Source organism: Diorhabda sublineata, chromosome 8, assembly GCF_026230105.1.
Source record: "Diorhabda sublineata isolate icDioSubl1.1 chromosome 8, icDioSubl1.1, whole genome shotgun sequence".
Lineage (NCBI taxonomy): Eukaryota > Metazoa > Arthropoda > Insecta > Coleoptera > Chrysomelidae > Diorhabda > Diorhabda sublineata.
Window position 1 is genome coordinate 5,777,990 of NC_079481.1, and position 16,096 is coordinate 5,794,085.

General features: G+C 30.3%; 3 protein-coding genes across 4 annotated transcripts; 2 read left to right on the forward strand and 1 right to left on the reverse strand.

Annotated features, from left to right (window-relative positions):
• Positions 1-22: 22 nt before the first annotated feature.
• On the forward strand, positions 23-11,199 carry LOC130448398 (arf-GAP with dual PH domain-containing protein 1-like). Its single transcript, XM_056785768.1, has 6 exons — positions 23-500; positions 2,490-2,715; positions 3,383-3,640; positions 3,699-4,027; positions 4,085-4,276; positions 4,953-11,199. The coding sequence occupies exons 1-6, from the start codon at positions 419-421 to the stop codon at positions 5,015-5,017; spliced, it is 1,152 nt and encodes a 383-aa protein (XP_056641746.1). The 5' UTR covers positions 23-418; the 3' UTR covers positions 5,018-11,199.
• Positions 9,512-14,761, reverse strand: LOC130448397 (WW domain-binding protein 11). The gene is made up of 7 exons (XM_056785767.1): positions 14,510-14,761; positions 14,331-14,456; positions 14,176-14,273; positions 13,307-13,567; positions 12,943-13,252; positions 12,635-12,884; positions 9,512-11,937 (listed from the first exon to the last, which is right to left on the reverse strand). Exons 1-7 carry the CDS (start codon positions 14,571-14,573, stop codon positions 11,685-11,687), a joined length of 1,362 nt encoding a protein of 453 aa, XP_056641745.1. The 5' UTR covers positions 14,574-14,761; the 3' UTR covers positions 9,512-11,684.
• Positions 14,755-15,611, forward strand: LOC130448399 (N-acetyltransferase 9-like protein). Of its 2 annotated transcripts, none has more exons than XM_056785769.1 (4): positions 14,755-14,887; positions 14,939-15,048; positions 15,108-15,164; positions 15,219-15,611. In XM_056785769.1, the coding sequence occupies exons 1-4, from the start codon at positions 14,811-14,813 to the stop codon at positions 15,590-15,592; spliced, it is 618 nt and encodes a 205-aa protein (XP_056641747.1). In that variant the 5' UTR covers positions 14,755-14,810; the 3' UTR covers positions 15,593-15,611. The 2 variants fall into 2 exon arrangements, with proteins under 2 accessions (XP_056641747.1, XP_056641748.1); XM_056785770.1 differs by having other exon boundaries at positions 14,759-14,875.
• The last annotated feature ends 485 nt before the right edge of the window (positions 15,612-16,096 follow it).

A 16,096-nucleotide genomic window follows, 5' to 3' on the forward strand; every position in this document is an offset into this window, starting at 1 on the left:
TATTTGACTTTAAATCACGTGAATCAAAAGTCAGCAACCTGCAAGACTCAACTGTGAAATCGGCTTAAGTAAAAAGCGGCATAAATGGGTGGGAGGCCTCATATTGCCGAATTCATCGAGAAAGATGCAATAAACGAGATTTATGAAATTTCAAATCGGTAAATTGTGTGATTACTCCTATCAATAACAGTCTGTGTGATAAACTTTAGCAATTAAGCGAATTGTGAAGAATTTTTCGTGACTATTGTGGTTCGCATAATAATTGAAAACGTGAATGGTTTTAATAAGATTTTGAATTTCTTCAACAGTTTAAATTTGACTACAGTGCGCAGAAGAATTGACAAAAATGGTGATGGTTTATGGTTTGTTGTAGTTGCCTTGTGTTTTTAAAATTAAGTATTTCGTATAAAATGATAAGATGGTTGATAGAAACGAAAAATTTTTAAGTGAACTATTAAAATACCCGGGAAATAGTGTTTGTGTGGATTGTGAAGCTAAAAGTAAGAACGCATTTTATTTTTTCCTCCGTTACAGGCATGACATGCATACATCTATCACAAATAAACAAATGTTTATTTGCTATTATGCTATTTAATACAATTATAATACACTAATTTTTTTAATTAAAATGTATGTTGAAGTTATTAACTCTCAATTTAATCTTGTTGTTAACACCAAAACTGTTTACTGCCACATTTCTGGGAAGAACTATGTTTTTGTTTTTCCAGGAAGTAACATTTATTGTGTTTACTGGAAGTCGGCACCAGTTCTGTGTGAACGATTACTGACCCACAACTGTTTCACTCTAAATAAAAACACGTCCAATGAATATTCCTTATCTTCTATTATATTTTATCTGTGAACAATTTTTAAATGATTCAAAATCTAGAATCATTTTATTATTCTGATTTATTTACTGATTTGTATGTTCCGATTTATTCCAAATAATTTATAGTGGATATTAAATGAAATAGGAATTCCTATTCAGACTGAATCAATTTAGAACAATTTTAAAACTAACTTTACTAAATATATTATCCTATCATTTGAGTAGCACACTTTGTTGAACAATGAATCGTAGTTGTATGAAAACTAACAAGATTTGTAAACAGTTGTAATCTTTTTTTATTGTAGCATGCTTATCACATACCAATACTTAGTAAACACATTCTTTTTTAACATTTAAAACTCAACACAAGGTATTAATAGACCAACATGAAAAAGTAAATAAAATTGTCAACTTTAAAATTAAAGCTGTTGATAATTAATTATTATATTATTTAAATGAATAAGTAATTTAATTGAATATAATGTCTCATATTTAGTGGTAGCTAAATAAGGGATGAACCTGTTTAAAAATAGTATGGATAATATTGAAATATTGGAAAGTTTTAGTGGTCAATTAAAAACCACAAACGTTAATTTATAACTAATTTAAACATTTTGGTTATAGATTTCTAGAGATATTTAAGCTTTAGTTATTTGTCAAATTAATTGTTTGTTATTTTCATGCTTCTTTTGCATATTTTCAAGTTTAATAGGTACTTTAGATAAGGTACTGGAAGGTGATAATGATAATTTTCGATATAATTTATTGTAGTCAAGATAATTATGATATACAGGGTGTTTCTAAATTCATTCAACAAAATTCAGGAGGTGATTGCTCGTATGAAATTAAGATCAGTCTTTCATATAACAAAATTTTAGTGATATCTGTTCAAACTGCCGATGTGTATTGTTATCAGACTGCACCTGTTGGTGGATTTAAACATTTTGAAAAACCTTTTCTTTGACTTAACAGTTTCATCTTGCCAAAATTTATTTGGTGTATGTTTGATTGATTGATCCATTGATCCATATTTCATGTAATTAGGCAATTTCTTCTCTATACTACAATATCGTTTTTTTCTATTAAAATAAATTTTCTGGAATGCTTTTTCCAGCTAAATTATTTCTTTTAAAAGTTTCCTTAGTGTGCTTCGACTCAATTCTTATTATCCTGAACTGTGACAAGAGCTTTGTCTACTGTCAAAAATTCTTTTCTAAAGCAGAACTCATATATTTTCTTTCAAAGTCTTTTTTCCAAATGATTTTCTATTTGAAATTTCAATTTTCCTGGAGCTTTACGTGATGTTTCAAATTCGCCATATTTATCTTTTTCAATAACTTAATAAATCATAGATTTTTCAACACCAAGTATACTACTAAATAATTCCACTGTGTCATCAGCACTTTTACATAAATGTTTATCTTTAAATGATTTGAAGCAATTAAATATTAATGTTTTTTCATTAACTATTGAAGGACCGATTTACGATTTAGTGTAGTGGCCGATTTACGATTTAGTGTAGTGGCCGTTCCAAATTTGCACAATAGATTGCACAGTGCAAATTTAAAATGACTGAACTAAATTTTGGATTAGTAATTAGTTTTTATTACTCTCTTGTACATAAAAATAGTCAATAAACCAAATTTATTATGTTTAATAGATCCAGAATGGGCTTCATACAACATAGGAATTTTTGTTTGTACCCGATGTTCTGGGGTACATCGAAGTATGGGTGTTCACATAAGTAAAGTTAAACACCTAAAATTAGACAGATGGGAAGATTCCCAAGTTGAGCGTATGACAGAGGTAGGCAATACAAAAGCTAAATTGAAGTATGAAGAAAGGGTGCCACCTTGTTATAGGAGACCAAAAGAAAATGATCCTCAGTAAGTTCTATAATAATGCTTTTTAATTAGTTTTTACTTCCAATATTTTGGATTTTTATGTACACACTCATAATTTTATTTAAGATTGGAAAAATCTCCAATTCCAATCATTTAAAGTTGTCTTAATAAAATGAATCTACGAATTAGTGTCTTCCTTTATTTTTTTAACATCCCCACAATATCACTCAGTATACCCATTTATCTTTATTTTGCATTGCTATTGTTCTACCTAAGATTAGCTATTGATCCATCGTGCCTATTACTATTTCTTGTATATATTACGGTGTTCAGAATTTTTTTTATCAAGCTTACATCCACCATATCCATGGATCTGTGGATTAGAAAGTCCAATATATCTAATGATACGATGAAGATACAACCAAAAGTTTTTGCAATCATATTACAAATATGTACATATATGTACATATTACAAATATGATTGCAAAAAGTTTTGGTTGAACTTTGTGTAGATTTGAAAACAGTACCATGATAGACTTGGTCTGGATGTATGTTTGTAAAGAAAGAATGCTAGAAGTGTCATATTTTATCAGAACCGACTCTATAATATTATCCTGCCATACATAAACATAAAATTATTATTATGAAATTCAATTGAGCAATTTGCTGTTGCTTTTATATAATTTTGGCATAATTAAACATTTTTCAGAAGTTTGATTGAACAGTGGATAAAAGCTAAATATGACAGAGAAGAATTTTGTCACCCAGAGAGGCAGATTTATACCAGTGGTAATATGCAAGGTTTTCTAATGAAACGCGGAAAAGAAGACAGCAAATATCAACCAAGGAAATTTGTGTTGTGTGAGGCTGACGATACGCTCAAATATTTTGTAAGGGAAAACAAGGAACCGAAAGCAGTACTTCGAATATCTGAATTAAATGTTGTGTTTGCACCAGAAAAGATAGGGTTAGTCCTATTGATATTAATTAAAACTAAGTTACCATAAACTCTCGATTATTTTTAGGTATCCAAACTCTTTGCAGCTCACTTTCTTAAAAGACGGAACCACACGCCACATTTACGTATACCACGAAGAATCAGAAATAATAGTAAATTGGTACATGGCGATTCGATGTGCTAAACTTCACAGACTTCAAGTGGCATATCCTTCAGCTAGCGAATGCGATTTAGTCAATTATTTGACAGAGGATTTTGCCAAAGAGGGTTGGTTATGGAAGACGGGTCCAAGAACCTCTGACGGATTCAAAAAAAGATGGTTTACATTGGATAATAGGAAGTTGATGTATCACGATGAACCGTTAGATGCTTATCCGAAAGGAGAAATATTTTTAGGTGAGTTTTTAGCAAGTGATGTCATTCAAAGTTGAAGAATTTTTTACGTATTTATAGGTCACACGCTGGATGGTTACAGTATAAGAATAGGAGTTTCACAGGGAGTCAAAGATCAAGGATTCTCCTTTTCTCTTACGACACCCGACAGAATTTATAATTTATCTTCACAAAGTGAACATGATCGAGACCATTGGATTGAGGTGATACAAAGAGTTTTGAACAGACCTCTAACACCACAAGATTCCGCAAGTAAGTAATTTAATATTACCATTTACTTATATACAAAAATAATACAAATCTGACTAGTGGTGACAAAAGGAAAAAAAATCAGCAGACTAAGAAAGGTATCTAATAAAGATGATGTTATATCAATTGTTTACTCCAAAGCCTTTGCGTGTAGCAACTCCTTTCGGTTTATAAAGTTCTTACAAACACCTTCAATAAATTTCACTCTTGGTTTGTATATATACATATATATATATATATATATATATATATATATATATATATATGTATATGTAGTAGTTCAAATGACTCAACAGTAATTGCTATAAAGAAGAAGAAAAAGTCACCGCTGTAAACTAAAAGGAGAAATTTGTTTTACACCGCAAAAAATTGTTTAAAACAAGATACAGTAGTTCAAATGATACATTTATAATTAAAGGAAAGAGGAAAGGGTAATACCTTAGTATAAAGGGAAATTTTATTTTCTATAACTATAGGTACATAAAAAAGAGTCATCAGTGTAGGCTATACAAAAAAATTTGAATACTTTCATTTTATTTGGTAAGTACTACCACTGTGATTTAGTGTATATTTCAAGTCTCAATTATGTTTTCTCCCCCAAATTTGGTAAGAATATGATATGGAAATGAATTTTTACACAATTCTAGTAGCATCATTAAGTAAGTTTTTTTATTTTCAGTTTCCGGACGGCTGATACGTAAACGAGCCAATACAAATTCAATCAACATATTTTCCCAAAGGTAGTTAAGACTTGTATATAAACAAGTAATGTTTCTATCGACCTAGTCTTGTATTAATAATTATCATTATAATAAGCCTATATCACATGATTACTCACTTAAATACTCAAATTTACTGGTAATTGTTGTTTCACCAACAATTATTATTAATATCCATATAAATAAAATTTTTCGTGAGGGATCATCGTTGAAAATCAAATGGTTTTGTTATTTTTTTCAAAAACAGTTCATTAAATGTGACATGTCAGTAGAGTCTACCAAGCCTCAAAATAGCCAGCAGGTATATTTCTGGCTAAACAAGTATTTACAAATGAAACAAATTTTTTGTTTTTCATAAAATTTTCCACTAAGATTAATAATACACTTTTCCGTGTGTTGGAATCAATTATAGAAATACTTCCCCTATTCTTATCTGAAAAAAAGGTTTCTTCTTGTGTCGATCATCATTGACCACTAAACAAAAAGAATTCAGAGGGTACCAAATATTTGTGGGAGAGCTTCTCTATTAGTTTAACATGATCTGTAATGCCACAGGCAATAATTTGCATCGAAGTGCTTCTGTTTGACTCAAAATAAATAATTCGTCATCTATGAAGATGTTACATAACTTTTGATGCACATTTAGGAATTTTTTTCTTCATTTCTTTTGAGTATTGTTCAGATTCTTTACTAATAGCCACTCATTATAACCCTTAATCCTTATACCAATACTGTATAATGAACTGCAATTTTTAAATTCACCACAAACAACCCTAAATCTCAGTGTTCAGATTAGATGTATCCCAAAGGATCTATTGTGTCCCCTTCTCTTATTGGAGCACTGGGTATGTTCAGTGTTTATGGTTGATCTATTAATTCCACTCTTTTTAGAAAGTTCAGAATGTGGGATAGCCACTGCCAAATTTGATATTTGAGAGATTAGTATGACCAAAACATTGCCCGGGTAAGTAGAAAAATAGCTGCCTTGAAAAGTAGTGTCCCATCAATGTCTAGGACTGTGCTAAGAGCTGTAGCATATTCACATTTCTGTCAAACCCAATTTTTTCACATATATGTTGACCTTTAGAAGGTTAGTGTGACCAAAACCATGCCCGAGTAAGTGGAGAGATATCCTTCTTGAAGCTATCTTGAAAAGTAGTGTCCTATAAATTCTCTACAAAGAGCTGCAGCATATTTATATTTCTGTCAAACCCAATTCTTTTACAAATATGTCGACCTTTGAAAGGTTAGTTTGACAAAGACCATGCTTGGGTGAGTGGAAAGCTGATCTATTTGAAGCTGTCTTGAAAAATAGCATCCATCAATGCTCTAGGAATGTATGAAAAACTGTAACACATATGTTCAACCCATTTCTAGCAAACGGGGATACACCAAATTTTTCGAATGCACTTATAAACCTTTACCATCTCAATCTAGGACTATATAAATAAAATAGTCCTATAAAAGTACATATTTCAATATTTTAGAATGTCCTTACAGATTGGTACCGGAAGGCTGATTTTTTTACAATTTTTTTGATGAAAATCTGTTGCCTAATGTGTAGTTTTTGTTCCCATTGGGTTATATTCTGAATTTTTGTCAGTTTCCAATCTATTGTTCCACATCTGATGCATTGTTTACTATTATTACATTCACTATTACACCTACTGGTCCTTCGATCCGGAATTAACGACCTGCGGAAGGCTCGAAGGACCAGATAATGTAATTGTAAATGTTATTGTAGGAACAGTCTGAATATCTAGAAATTTCAATTTAAGATTTGATATAAACCCTTCTACTATAATTTTATCCACAATATTTGATCCCCGATCAATAGTTTTGGAAAGAGAAAAAAGTGATGTATACTTCATTCTATATTTAAAAAAGTTATAAATAATTTTAAACTTTATTAAATCCATTGTTGATGTTGATATCAGTATTTTTAACAAAAAATCATGTGAAATTTATAGAATCATAAAGTATAGTGTTTGAGCCATTATTTTTTCTCAATATACATTTTATTTAATATATTTACACATTTTGGAGTGCTATTAACGTTTACCTCACTCTATTGATCAATATTTGAGGTTTTAACTCAGAATTATACATAATATGCCTAAAACTTCATTTTGGTTTTTCAAAAATTGTCTCAATAACTTCTTGAGACAATGGTCAAATATCACTAAAATCTTGCAACTATCTCGTTTCCCTTGGCTCTAATACTATTTAAATTTATGGGAATTAATTTAGACAATGAATTTTTTTTTATAAATCAAAGCGTTTTTGATATAAAGAACAAAGAAGGCGCAGCTTTTAGCTATTAAAAAATAAAAAATATGTGGTCATAAATAATTTGAACTTTTTATTAATTATTATGTTTAATAATATTCTCAATTTTCCAAATAGTATTAAAGTTATGTGAATGACAAATTTTTGTGACTGAGGTAATTTTTATAATTCCAAAATAAAGGTCTATACAAATTTTGACCTTTACGACTGGACTACTTTTCCATAATTGATTTAAACTTTCCGTTTTTGGAATATAGTTAAAAATAAGCTAAATAAACACTTTTTTATATTTTTTTTGTGAGATATTCAAGATATTTATTTTTTATAACTAAAAAATATCTGATTTTTGTTTATTTTCACGAATATTAAATGGAACTTTTGAAAATTTACTTACATTAGGTAGCGTTTGTTTATTTGACTTTGAAATAATGAGTATTATACAGTTTCGGTGAATCAAGTTGTGCGAAATAAAAAATTTTTCTTATTTACATTTGGATTAGAATTCATTAAAGATTTTATACGAAATCAAAAATCTGTTTGGTTTCACATTTATATTTAACCCTTTTCTGTTTTTTCGCCTTCTGGACTTATTCGAGATATGAATTTTCAACATTTTAACAATAATAGTTGAAACAGCCCTATTCGTATGTAAAAGGTACATATGACTAAATGGATTATGTCCCTGTGGTATCGAAAGGGTTGCAGTTGAAAAATTTTGCTTTGTGAATTTTTGTTTCCAATGTTGAGAATGTTAAAATAAAATCGAAACTACAAACTTGCAACTTGTTGATAAAAAAAATGTATTAACAGCTTTAAAACGTTCTTGTTTTCTTGAGATGACTATGTATAATGTAATCTGTTATCTTATCTAGTTATAAGACTCTTTTGGCTTGATAAGTCAAAAACCTTTTTATTTTGTAATATTTATAACCATATTTCTATTTCATTTGATGAACCGATCTAATAGATCGGTTCATCAGTTAAAAATGGACGTGTATATTTTTCTACAGCATGTTTTTTTTTTGATGGGAGTGTATTTTTAATATGAGCTATTAGTAGCACAAATTTATGTATTATTTCAATCTGATCTTGAAGAAATCTTTTTCATAATAAACAATATGGAACAACTAAAAGGTTGTAACGATAACCCACAATGAAAGTTTTTGGTTACTTCACCCATACACACATCAAATCAGCTCCTAATCTTATGGTATTTAAAAATCTATTGCTTTTTGTAACTAATTTTAATTTTTCATATTCCTGTCTTAGTTTTAAATAAAGTATACAACGGTATCAACTCCCTATGTCTATGGAATACCCCAATACACTTGATTTTGACCAATAACTTTTCAGCCACTAATAGTGTATAATTTTCATCAAAAATAAAACATTAGTGATCGAAAGCTTGGAATATATGAGGAGATACGAGGTGTAACCAATTTTTGCAGTGAATAAAATTTTTATTAACCCCCTTCAAAGTACTACCCTTGGTTAGCTATGATTCCATAGCTAAAAGACTTCTTACTGAATATCAGCTCTATTGTAGGCTTCCCAATATCAGAAATGTTCCACTTTTTTTATTTTCGATGTTAGAAGTCGCATGTTGCTAAATCTGATCCATTGAATGGATTTTGGTAGTTTTTTTTCAACTAACAATAAGCAATAAACCATTAATTCGATCCATCATCGGACTCAACGTTTTCAGATCTGCACCCCTACATAGAGCAAATGTGATAACTGCGAGAATTACTAATTTTTTTATTCATTGTAGCTTGAATGTCATTTACGTTAACAAAAGTATTGACCCTTTGGTACTCCATGGAGTATTAGGTACTCTTAAGCAATTTATTGTAATTTACCAATTGCACAGAGTACAACCTATAAGATATCCATTCTTCAAAGCAAGATTTGTATCACTGAACTTCTAGAATTTTAGTTTATACTTCATGGGAGATGCAGTCATATGCTCAAGATAAATCACATAATGTAGAGCCCGCATGGCAACTACCAGTCACATACTCCAGAAGACCCACCATGGCTAAAACTTTACGAAAACCAAATTGTAAAGTTTTCTTTCAATAGCAACTCTAAGATCTCTGGATCGGAAATAAGAATATAAATTAGTAAATTTTTTTTTCGGGTTACCTAGGAATTCTACTAAAAAATGCTCCTTTCAGACCCATATGTTACTATTTCTGTTTTTTTTTGTTGAAAATAAAGCCAGGAAATAAACAAAATTTGTTTATTGTAATGATAATTTTATTTAAAATAAACTAACCCAACTAGTTTTTCTCAAAATTATTTGTTGCCTAAAGACCAATGGGCAACTTGAAACCCCATTTCAATATTAAAAAAAGGTCCTTTTGCTCACACGAATAATTTTTTTTTTCTTTCAAAATTCATTTCGATACAATGAAACAAATTATATTAATGTTTATAATAAAGTCGTAAATGCATGTATTGTCGCTAGTATTAGTTTTTATTTATTTTGTATTCAAATATGGCGTTATAGAAGCGCACCATTAATCAAATCGAAAGATCATACATATTCTTCAAGGTGGCTTATATTTAAAATGCATACAAGATGGTCCAGAATTAAATACATCAACTACTTAAACTAGGATACTATTTTTTATAACCCATTCGAAGGATGCGTTGAGAACCTTATTGTGTCAAATATCTTCAGAACTGTATTGATTACAGGGTTTATAAGACGTTTGGATAAATAATTCTATATTACCACCTCATACTGTAGAAATAGTACTGGGTGGTATATTTCAAACATTGTTTTCTCAGTGTTTTATCTTTAGAAAAATTTTCAATTATTCAAACTCGAAAATTAACATATATTTTACATCAAATAATTTCCTATTTAGAGTTAGGCAACATGGCACGAATGTAACCCAGACAGAGATACAACCTCTTGGAACCAACGTCATAGTTAAGCGATTCCAAGTGTCCCTTAGACACTTGAAGTTCCATTAAGGGGTTAATACGCATAATTAAATATTGTTTTCTCTCGTTTCCTTTATTATATAATAGTGTTACAAAAAAAGATAATCTCGAATTGGTAAATATAAATGAAAAAGTTCAAAAAGGTTTGTAAAGAGGAAGGTAGCTTTTATCGTAATTTACCTCCTTTGAATAAAAAAAATTGAATAAAACAAACAAAATGGCGGCCGTTGAAAAAAAGTTGTTCCATGGCAATTTTTTTAAATTTCTTTACAATTTTTTAGTAAATTACAGTAAAATACAACAAATCAAATAATTTAAAAAATCTGTCGATTGTAGAGCACTGAAAACGCGTGCGCACTCGAACTATTATTTTCTCATTATTTCGAATTTCACTATGAAAGGATTCGAAAAATGTAAAAAAATAAATTTTTTGAAAATTATAACCGGTACTAGTTCCTTAACGTATCAAATAAATTACTTTTATACTGATGTGACTCTAACGACCATAAATATAATTATTTATAGCTTTTATGTACAATATAATTTAGTATTTAAGGCGGCTTGTACATCAGATACGAGGTTTTTAATAGTTTGACATTCGTCGAATTGTTTTTTACAAAGTAGTTTTATATGGTCAACTATCATTGGTTAGCAGGAAGATACATTTCAGTGGCATAAAATTAATCATCCTAACGTCTTATGAACATCCCAAAAAATAAACAACAGAAAACAAAACTTTTTGTCGGTTATTTAAAAAAATACCCCCAAACATACCTCCCTTATTATTCAATTTGAAAAAAAAAATATGTAATTCTAGACCACCTTGTATAAATAAATATTTTTAAAATATTTATTTCGGAATTGTATAAACTTACCACAAACGATTCTGAAATCAATTACAAATATATATAAAACGTATTTATAGTTTTTCATATTTGCTCAGCAATAAATTTTTTTTAAAAATGTCGTATTTTCATTTATATTAATACACCCCACATTTATTGAATCATTGTCAATTCTTTCTTAGGCATTTGACAAAAGCAGTGGCGTAATTAGGCGTGGATGAAATATGCCCTTTGAAATTGAGTAAATAAACACTTTATTTTGTATTAACTGGGAATCAAGCTTCTGTTAGTGTAAAATAAAGTGTTGTAAGTAAAATTATATCATTTAAAACCCCTATGTTGATGGATCTGTACACCTACATCCACAATCAACTCTTGATTATTGATTCACATGTACCAAAAGCGAGGAATAATTCATACTTTGTGAGAATTTGTTTATTGCATAAGGACTTACGATTTCTTTTGTAAAAAATTAATTTTTAATAGTGTCTCGCCACTAATTCAAATTTTTTCACTGTACAAAAGTTGCTATTTTGCAAATATATGAAGTATCAGTAAATTTTATGTATATATTTCATAATACACTCTCAGAATATGAGATAATTACAATAAATTCTCCATCTCTTGCATAAATTGTTTGTAAGCATCGTCTTTTGTATGTCCAGCTAAAGCGTTCTGGTGCATATTGAATTCTTTTTGTTTCATTTCTCTAGCAAGAATACTGGGATTCTTGGATGGCTTCTTATCCTCTCTTTTAACTCTTAATGCCGAAGGAACGAATCTAGTGACGTCAGCGCTAAGGTTCCTAATTTGTGGTTTAGCTGAAATTGTTGCACCATGTTTATTGGAATCGGATCTGAAACAGGAGACGCGTCAGAATCTATACCAATTAATTAGTATTTTAGAAATATTTATTTTAATAAGAATAAAGAATTATATATAAGCTAATTTGCTGGCATAGAACTCAGTATTTCCAAGTTCTTCAATTTTTTTCATTTAAGATATATAAGATAGTCTATCTCTTTGGGGTACTAATAATGGTTGTATTAGTGCATCCTCTAGTTGATCGTGATGTTAGCTACAATGGTTCTATATTTTTTCTGTGATGTATGTATGCCAAGATCTTTGTACCAAAATGCTTTAACCATTGCACGAAGTATTTTGGATTGAGACCTCTGGAGGATAGTGATATATGATTTACTGGCACAATCCCAAAGTTCTATGCCCTAAATCCATATTGGTTTTATCACAGTCTTATAAATTAAGATCTTGTTGTCCATAGTTAATTTGTATGTTTTTCCTAATCTCCAAATTAATTCTTTGAAACGTAAATCATTTTGTTTCCTCTTTTTGACTATGTACTCTTTCCGGTTTAGCTTTGAATCCAGGTGTATTCTAAGATAACGAACTGAATGTGTTCTGGTACTTTTACATTATTGATAATGACTGATGGATATTGGTTCTTTTTCAAACTGAATGTTATTTGTGCCCTTTTATTTTCCACTTCCTCCTTCAATCTCCTGAGAGGTTCAAGTCGTGCTTATAAAACTTACCTATTAATGAGTTGAGGCGCTGCTGATAAAACATTCGGTTGCATAATTTGTGGAGGTCCAGGTAATCTAATAATTCTTGGAGCAACTTGTGGCAGCCTAATTGGTAAACGAGGTGGTAAACCTGGTGGTGGTCCTGGAGGCATTAGTGGTCTTCCAGGAGGTGGACCAGGAGGTAATCTTATATTACCAGGAAACAGATGTGGTGGTGGGGCAGTAGGAGCTTGAGAAGGAATAACGGGTATTTCTGTACCTATAAGTTTTGCAATTACTAATAATATTGATAATAAAACAGTTTGTTAAGGATTCACCTGGTGGCACTAAAGGTTCAATATGCACTGTTAACTTTGTCCTATCTTCGGTTCTTTGTAACTCAATTTTTTTCTGTACAGTTTCCATTTCTTTCATAAAATCATCAACATTTTGACCAGAAAGGGCAACCATTTTTTGTTGTAATGATGTTGGTTTTACTGTTGATGGTTCATCTATTTCAACACCTTCTATGTCTGAATCTTTTATTTCTTCAGTTAATTTAGCTCCGAATTCCTCAACTTCTCCCTCTTCATTTATGTCAGGGGGTGGTCCAGGGGGACAACCTGGTGGTTCTCTAACAGGTTGGCCCTTAAAAAAATAAAATATTGAGTTCAATTCTTATACAAAAACATCAATACTTACTAATGCTTGTAACTTGAGGGCTGTTGCTATAGAATATATAGTATGCTCCTGTTTCCTTTCTGCTGTGGGTAGGGGAATTTGAGCAGGAATATTTGCTATTGCAGGCTGTTGTTGTGGCAATTGAGGTAAAGGAATCTCATCTACAGTTACTTGTTGAGCACTTTTAACGGATTCATAGAAAGTTACTAATTGATTCCTCTTTTGTTCATATTCATTTTGTTTTCTCTTCAAATCTGACCATTTTTCTTGATCATCTTTATACTAAAAATAATTCCAAATTGATAATCAACTGGATAAGATGGGTCAATCACAGTGACCACAAAACAGAAAGCGGACTTGTTGGGTGGCATGTTTGCTTCAAATTCAACTCTTGATTTGTGGAGAAACCTACCATCCAGCCTGGAGCTGGATCTTCACAGCTAGAAATAGAATTTCGAGACTGAGATGTGGCGAAACTTCTCAAAGGCTCAATAAAGCCACTGGCCCTAATAGAATACCACCAATCATAATGAAGAAATGCACAGCAAAACTAACAAGTCAGCTATGCAAACTCTTTTCCCTGTCATATAAAAGAGGCCTCAAATTGGACATCTTAAAATGTAGAAGAAAGGTCTCTGTCCTAACCTTGATTTTTAGTTCGCCTCAGACTCTCAGAACATCAAATTATAGGGACTCCTTTCTTTGGAGAAGTGCAATACTATGGAATCAGCTACCAAGGCACGTCTTTCCCAAATAACACAACCTACAGAAGTTCGAGATCAATATCTAGATATCTCCACATGGTAGGCACCACCTGTCGTACTCAAGTATAATAGTTTTTACCTTTTGGGCTTAAAATAGTTAGTTAATTAAGTATACCTAATACTTACATACATACTAAGAACCCTTTCTAAAGTATCTCTAAGTTTTTTCCTCTTATCTTTCAGAACTTTCTCATTCAATGGAGACGGCTGATTAACGTTAAATTCTGAAAGTATTTATCTAATAGTATATGATAATAATCAAGTTTCATTAATATACTAACCCATCTGGTCAATTTTTTCCATTTCTTCTAATATTTGCTGGGGGTCTTTTCCTTTTAAAACTGCTGCTCTAACCATCTGCCTCTGTTTCTTGTTTTTCTTTAATTCTTGTTTTCTAGCTTCTTTTCCTAAAATGGATTATAGTTGAAAAATTATGCGAAAATACAATAAATATACTTACTTGCTTGATCTGTTGGGTTCATATATTTACCACTTTTAGTGGTATTAATAGAACGTCGTCCCATTTTGCTTAAATTTAATAATAATAAGAGTTTTAAAATGCTATAATATCATATTATGATTTTCTCTTCTACTTTTTTTAATAAACAATGGAGTTACTTATGATGTTATAATTATTCTGTTTCTATGTATACAAATGGCTGATTATGACATATAAACAACGTTCACATAGAAATTTCGTAGAGAAGAAGATAAAGTTTATCAAACTAAAATAAGTATAATTAAATCCAAATTGTGTTATAATGCTTATAAACAAATATACAATAATTCAGTGCCAACGAGTTATTTTAGTACCATATAAGAAAAAGCACGTTTTAAAGTAAACAATGAATTCGTAAGTGAACAAAAGTTTTGATTTACGCAATTTTAGGTATCATGAATGGATGAAATCAGAATCCTTACAGCAGCTAACTGCTTCAGAACCCCTGACGCTGGAGGAAGAATACGAAATGCAAAAATCTTGGCTTAGGGATGAAAATAGTTAGATCTCTATTTTTCAAACAAAAATTTAAAAAATTATTAATTTTTTTCTTTTTTAGAATTGACTTTTATAATTCTGGATAAAGCTAAATATGAAGAAACCCAAAATGAAATTGGTGAAGTGATTAGTAAAAATGTTTGAAATATCCAGTAATAAAACTTTATTTTAGATTCTATGATTGGTGATACAAATTTATTTTTTGCAAACGCAGACGATAGGATCTGTGCAGAAGCGGAAATAATGATTGCAGAAGAATGGGCCAGAAAAAGAAAATGTGGTTGGGAAGCTACATTGCTCATGTTCATGTATGGAATTGATTACTTGGGAGTAAAACAGTACATTGTAAAAATTTCTTACCAAAATGATATCAGTATAAAAATGTTTAATGATATGGGCTTTGTTGAGGTGGGCAGAAGTGATGTTTTCCAAGAAGTTACTTTAAGTAAACTAGTAGATGATATGTGGATTGAATGGATAAAACAAAGCTTAGGACATTTCAAAGTTATAGATAAAAATGTTGAGGAAGAAAACAAAGAAGTTTAATAAAATATATAAAATCCAACGTACAAGTCTTTTCATTATACCCCCCCAAATAATTACAATTCAATAAAACCAACTGTTTGAAGCCTTGATACAATTTTTGTTCATTTGAGTTTCTGTAACAAATCTTTTGTTGTTTGTGATAAACTTGATATAACCAAGATGTAGCAACATTGTGTTTTCACATATCAGTCCTTTGTGATTTTCAAGCCTGTTTTTCAGGCGTCAATAAAATCGTCAAAAAATTAAATTTTAAGAAAACTTAATTTCTATTTCTGTAACAAGCCGTTTGTGAAAAACTATACATAAACCAAGATTTGCTTTAAAATATGTAGCAGGCTTGTGTTTTCTCGCGCCAGTCCATTTATTTATATATATTTTGGTGATTTTTTTGTACTTAGAGATTTTTAAGCATGTTTATAATTCCAATTCTGGTATTTCCTTGAAGGCATATTTATTTAAATCGGTTTTTTTACATAGCGGCTACTCCCTTTGTATTGTTTTTGT

What these genes read in the sequence shown, in the direction of transcription:
- LOC130448398 (XM_056785768.1), top strand. Translation starts at nt 419, where the DNA reads ATGGTTGATAGAAACGAAAAATTTTTAAGTGAACTATTAAAATACCCG. An exon ending in TGTGGATTGTGAAGCTAAAA is followed by an intron (nt 501 to 2,489) that starts GTAAGAACGCAT and finishes TATGTTTAATAG; the next exon opens with ATCCAGAATGGGCTTCATAC. An exon ending in TTTGCACCAGAAAAGATAGG is followed by an intron (nt 3,641 to 3,698) that starts GTTAGTCCTATT and finishes GATTATTTTTAG; the next exon opens with GTATCCAAACTCTTTGCAGC.
- LOC130448397 (XM_056785767.1), bottom strand. Translation starts at nt 14,573, where the DNA reads ATGGGACGACGTTCTATTAATACCACTAAAAGTGGTAAATATATGAAC. An exon ending in GAACCCAACAGATCAAGCAA is followed by an intron (nt 14,457 to 14,509) that starts GTAAGTATATTT and finishes AATCCATTTTAG; the next exon opens with GAAAAGAAGCTAGAAAACAA. An exon ending in AAAGGGTTCTTAGTATGTAT is followed by an intron (nt 13,568 to 14,175) that starts GTAAGTATTAGG and finishes AATTATTTTTAG; the next exon opens with TATAAAGATGATCAAGAAAA.
- LOC130448399 (XM_056785769.1), top strand. Translation starts at nt 14,811, where the DNA reads ATGCTTATAAACAAATATACAATAATTCAGTGCCAACGAGTTATTTTA. An exon ending in AAGAAAAAGCACGTTTTAAA is followed by an intron (nt 14,888 to 14,938) that starts GTAAACAATGAA and finishes ACGCAATTTTAG; the next exon opens with GTATCATGAATGGATGAAAT. An exon ending in AGAAACCCAAAATGAAATTG is followed by an intron (nt 15,165 to 15,218) that starts GTGAAGTGATTA and finishes ACTTTATTTTAG; the next exon opens with ATTCTATGATTGGTGATACA.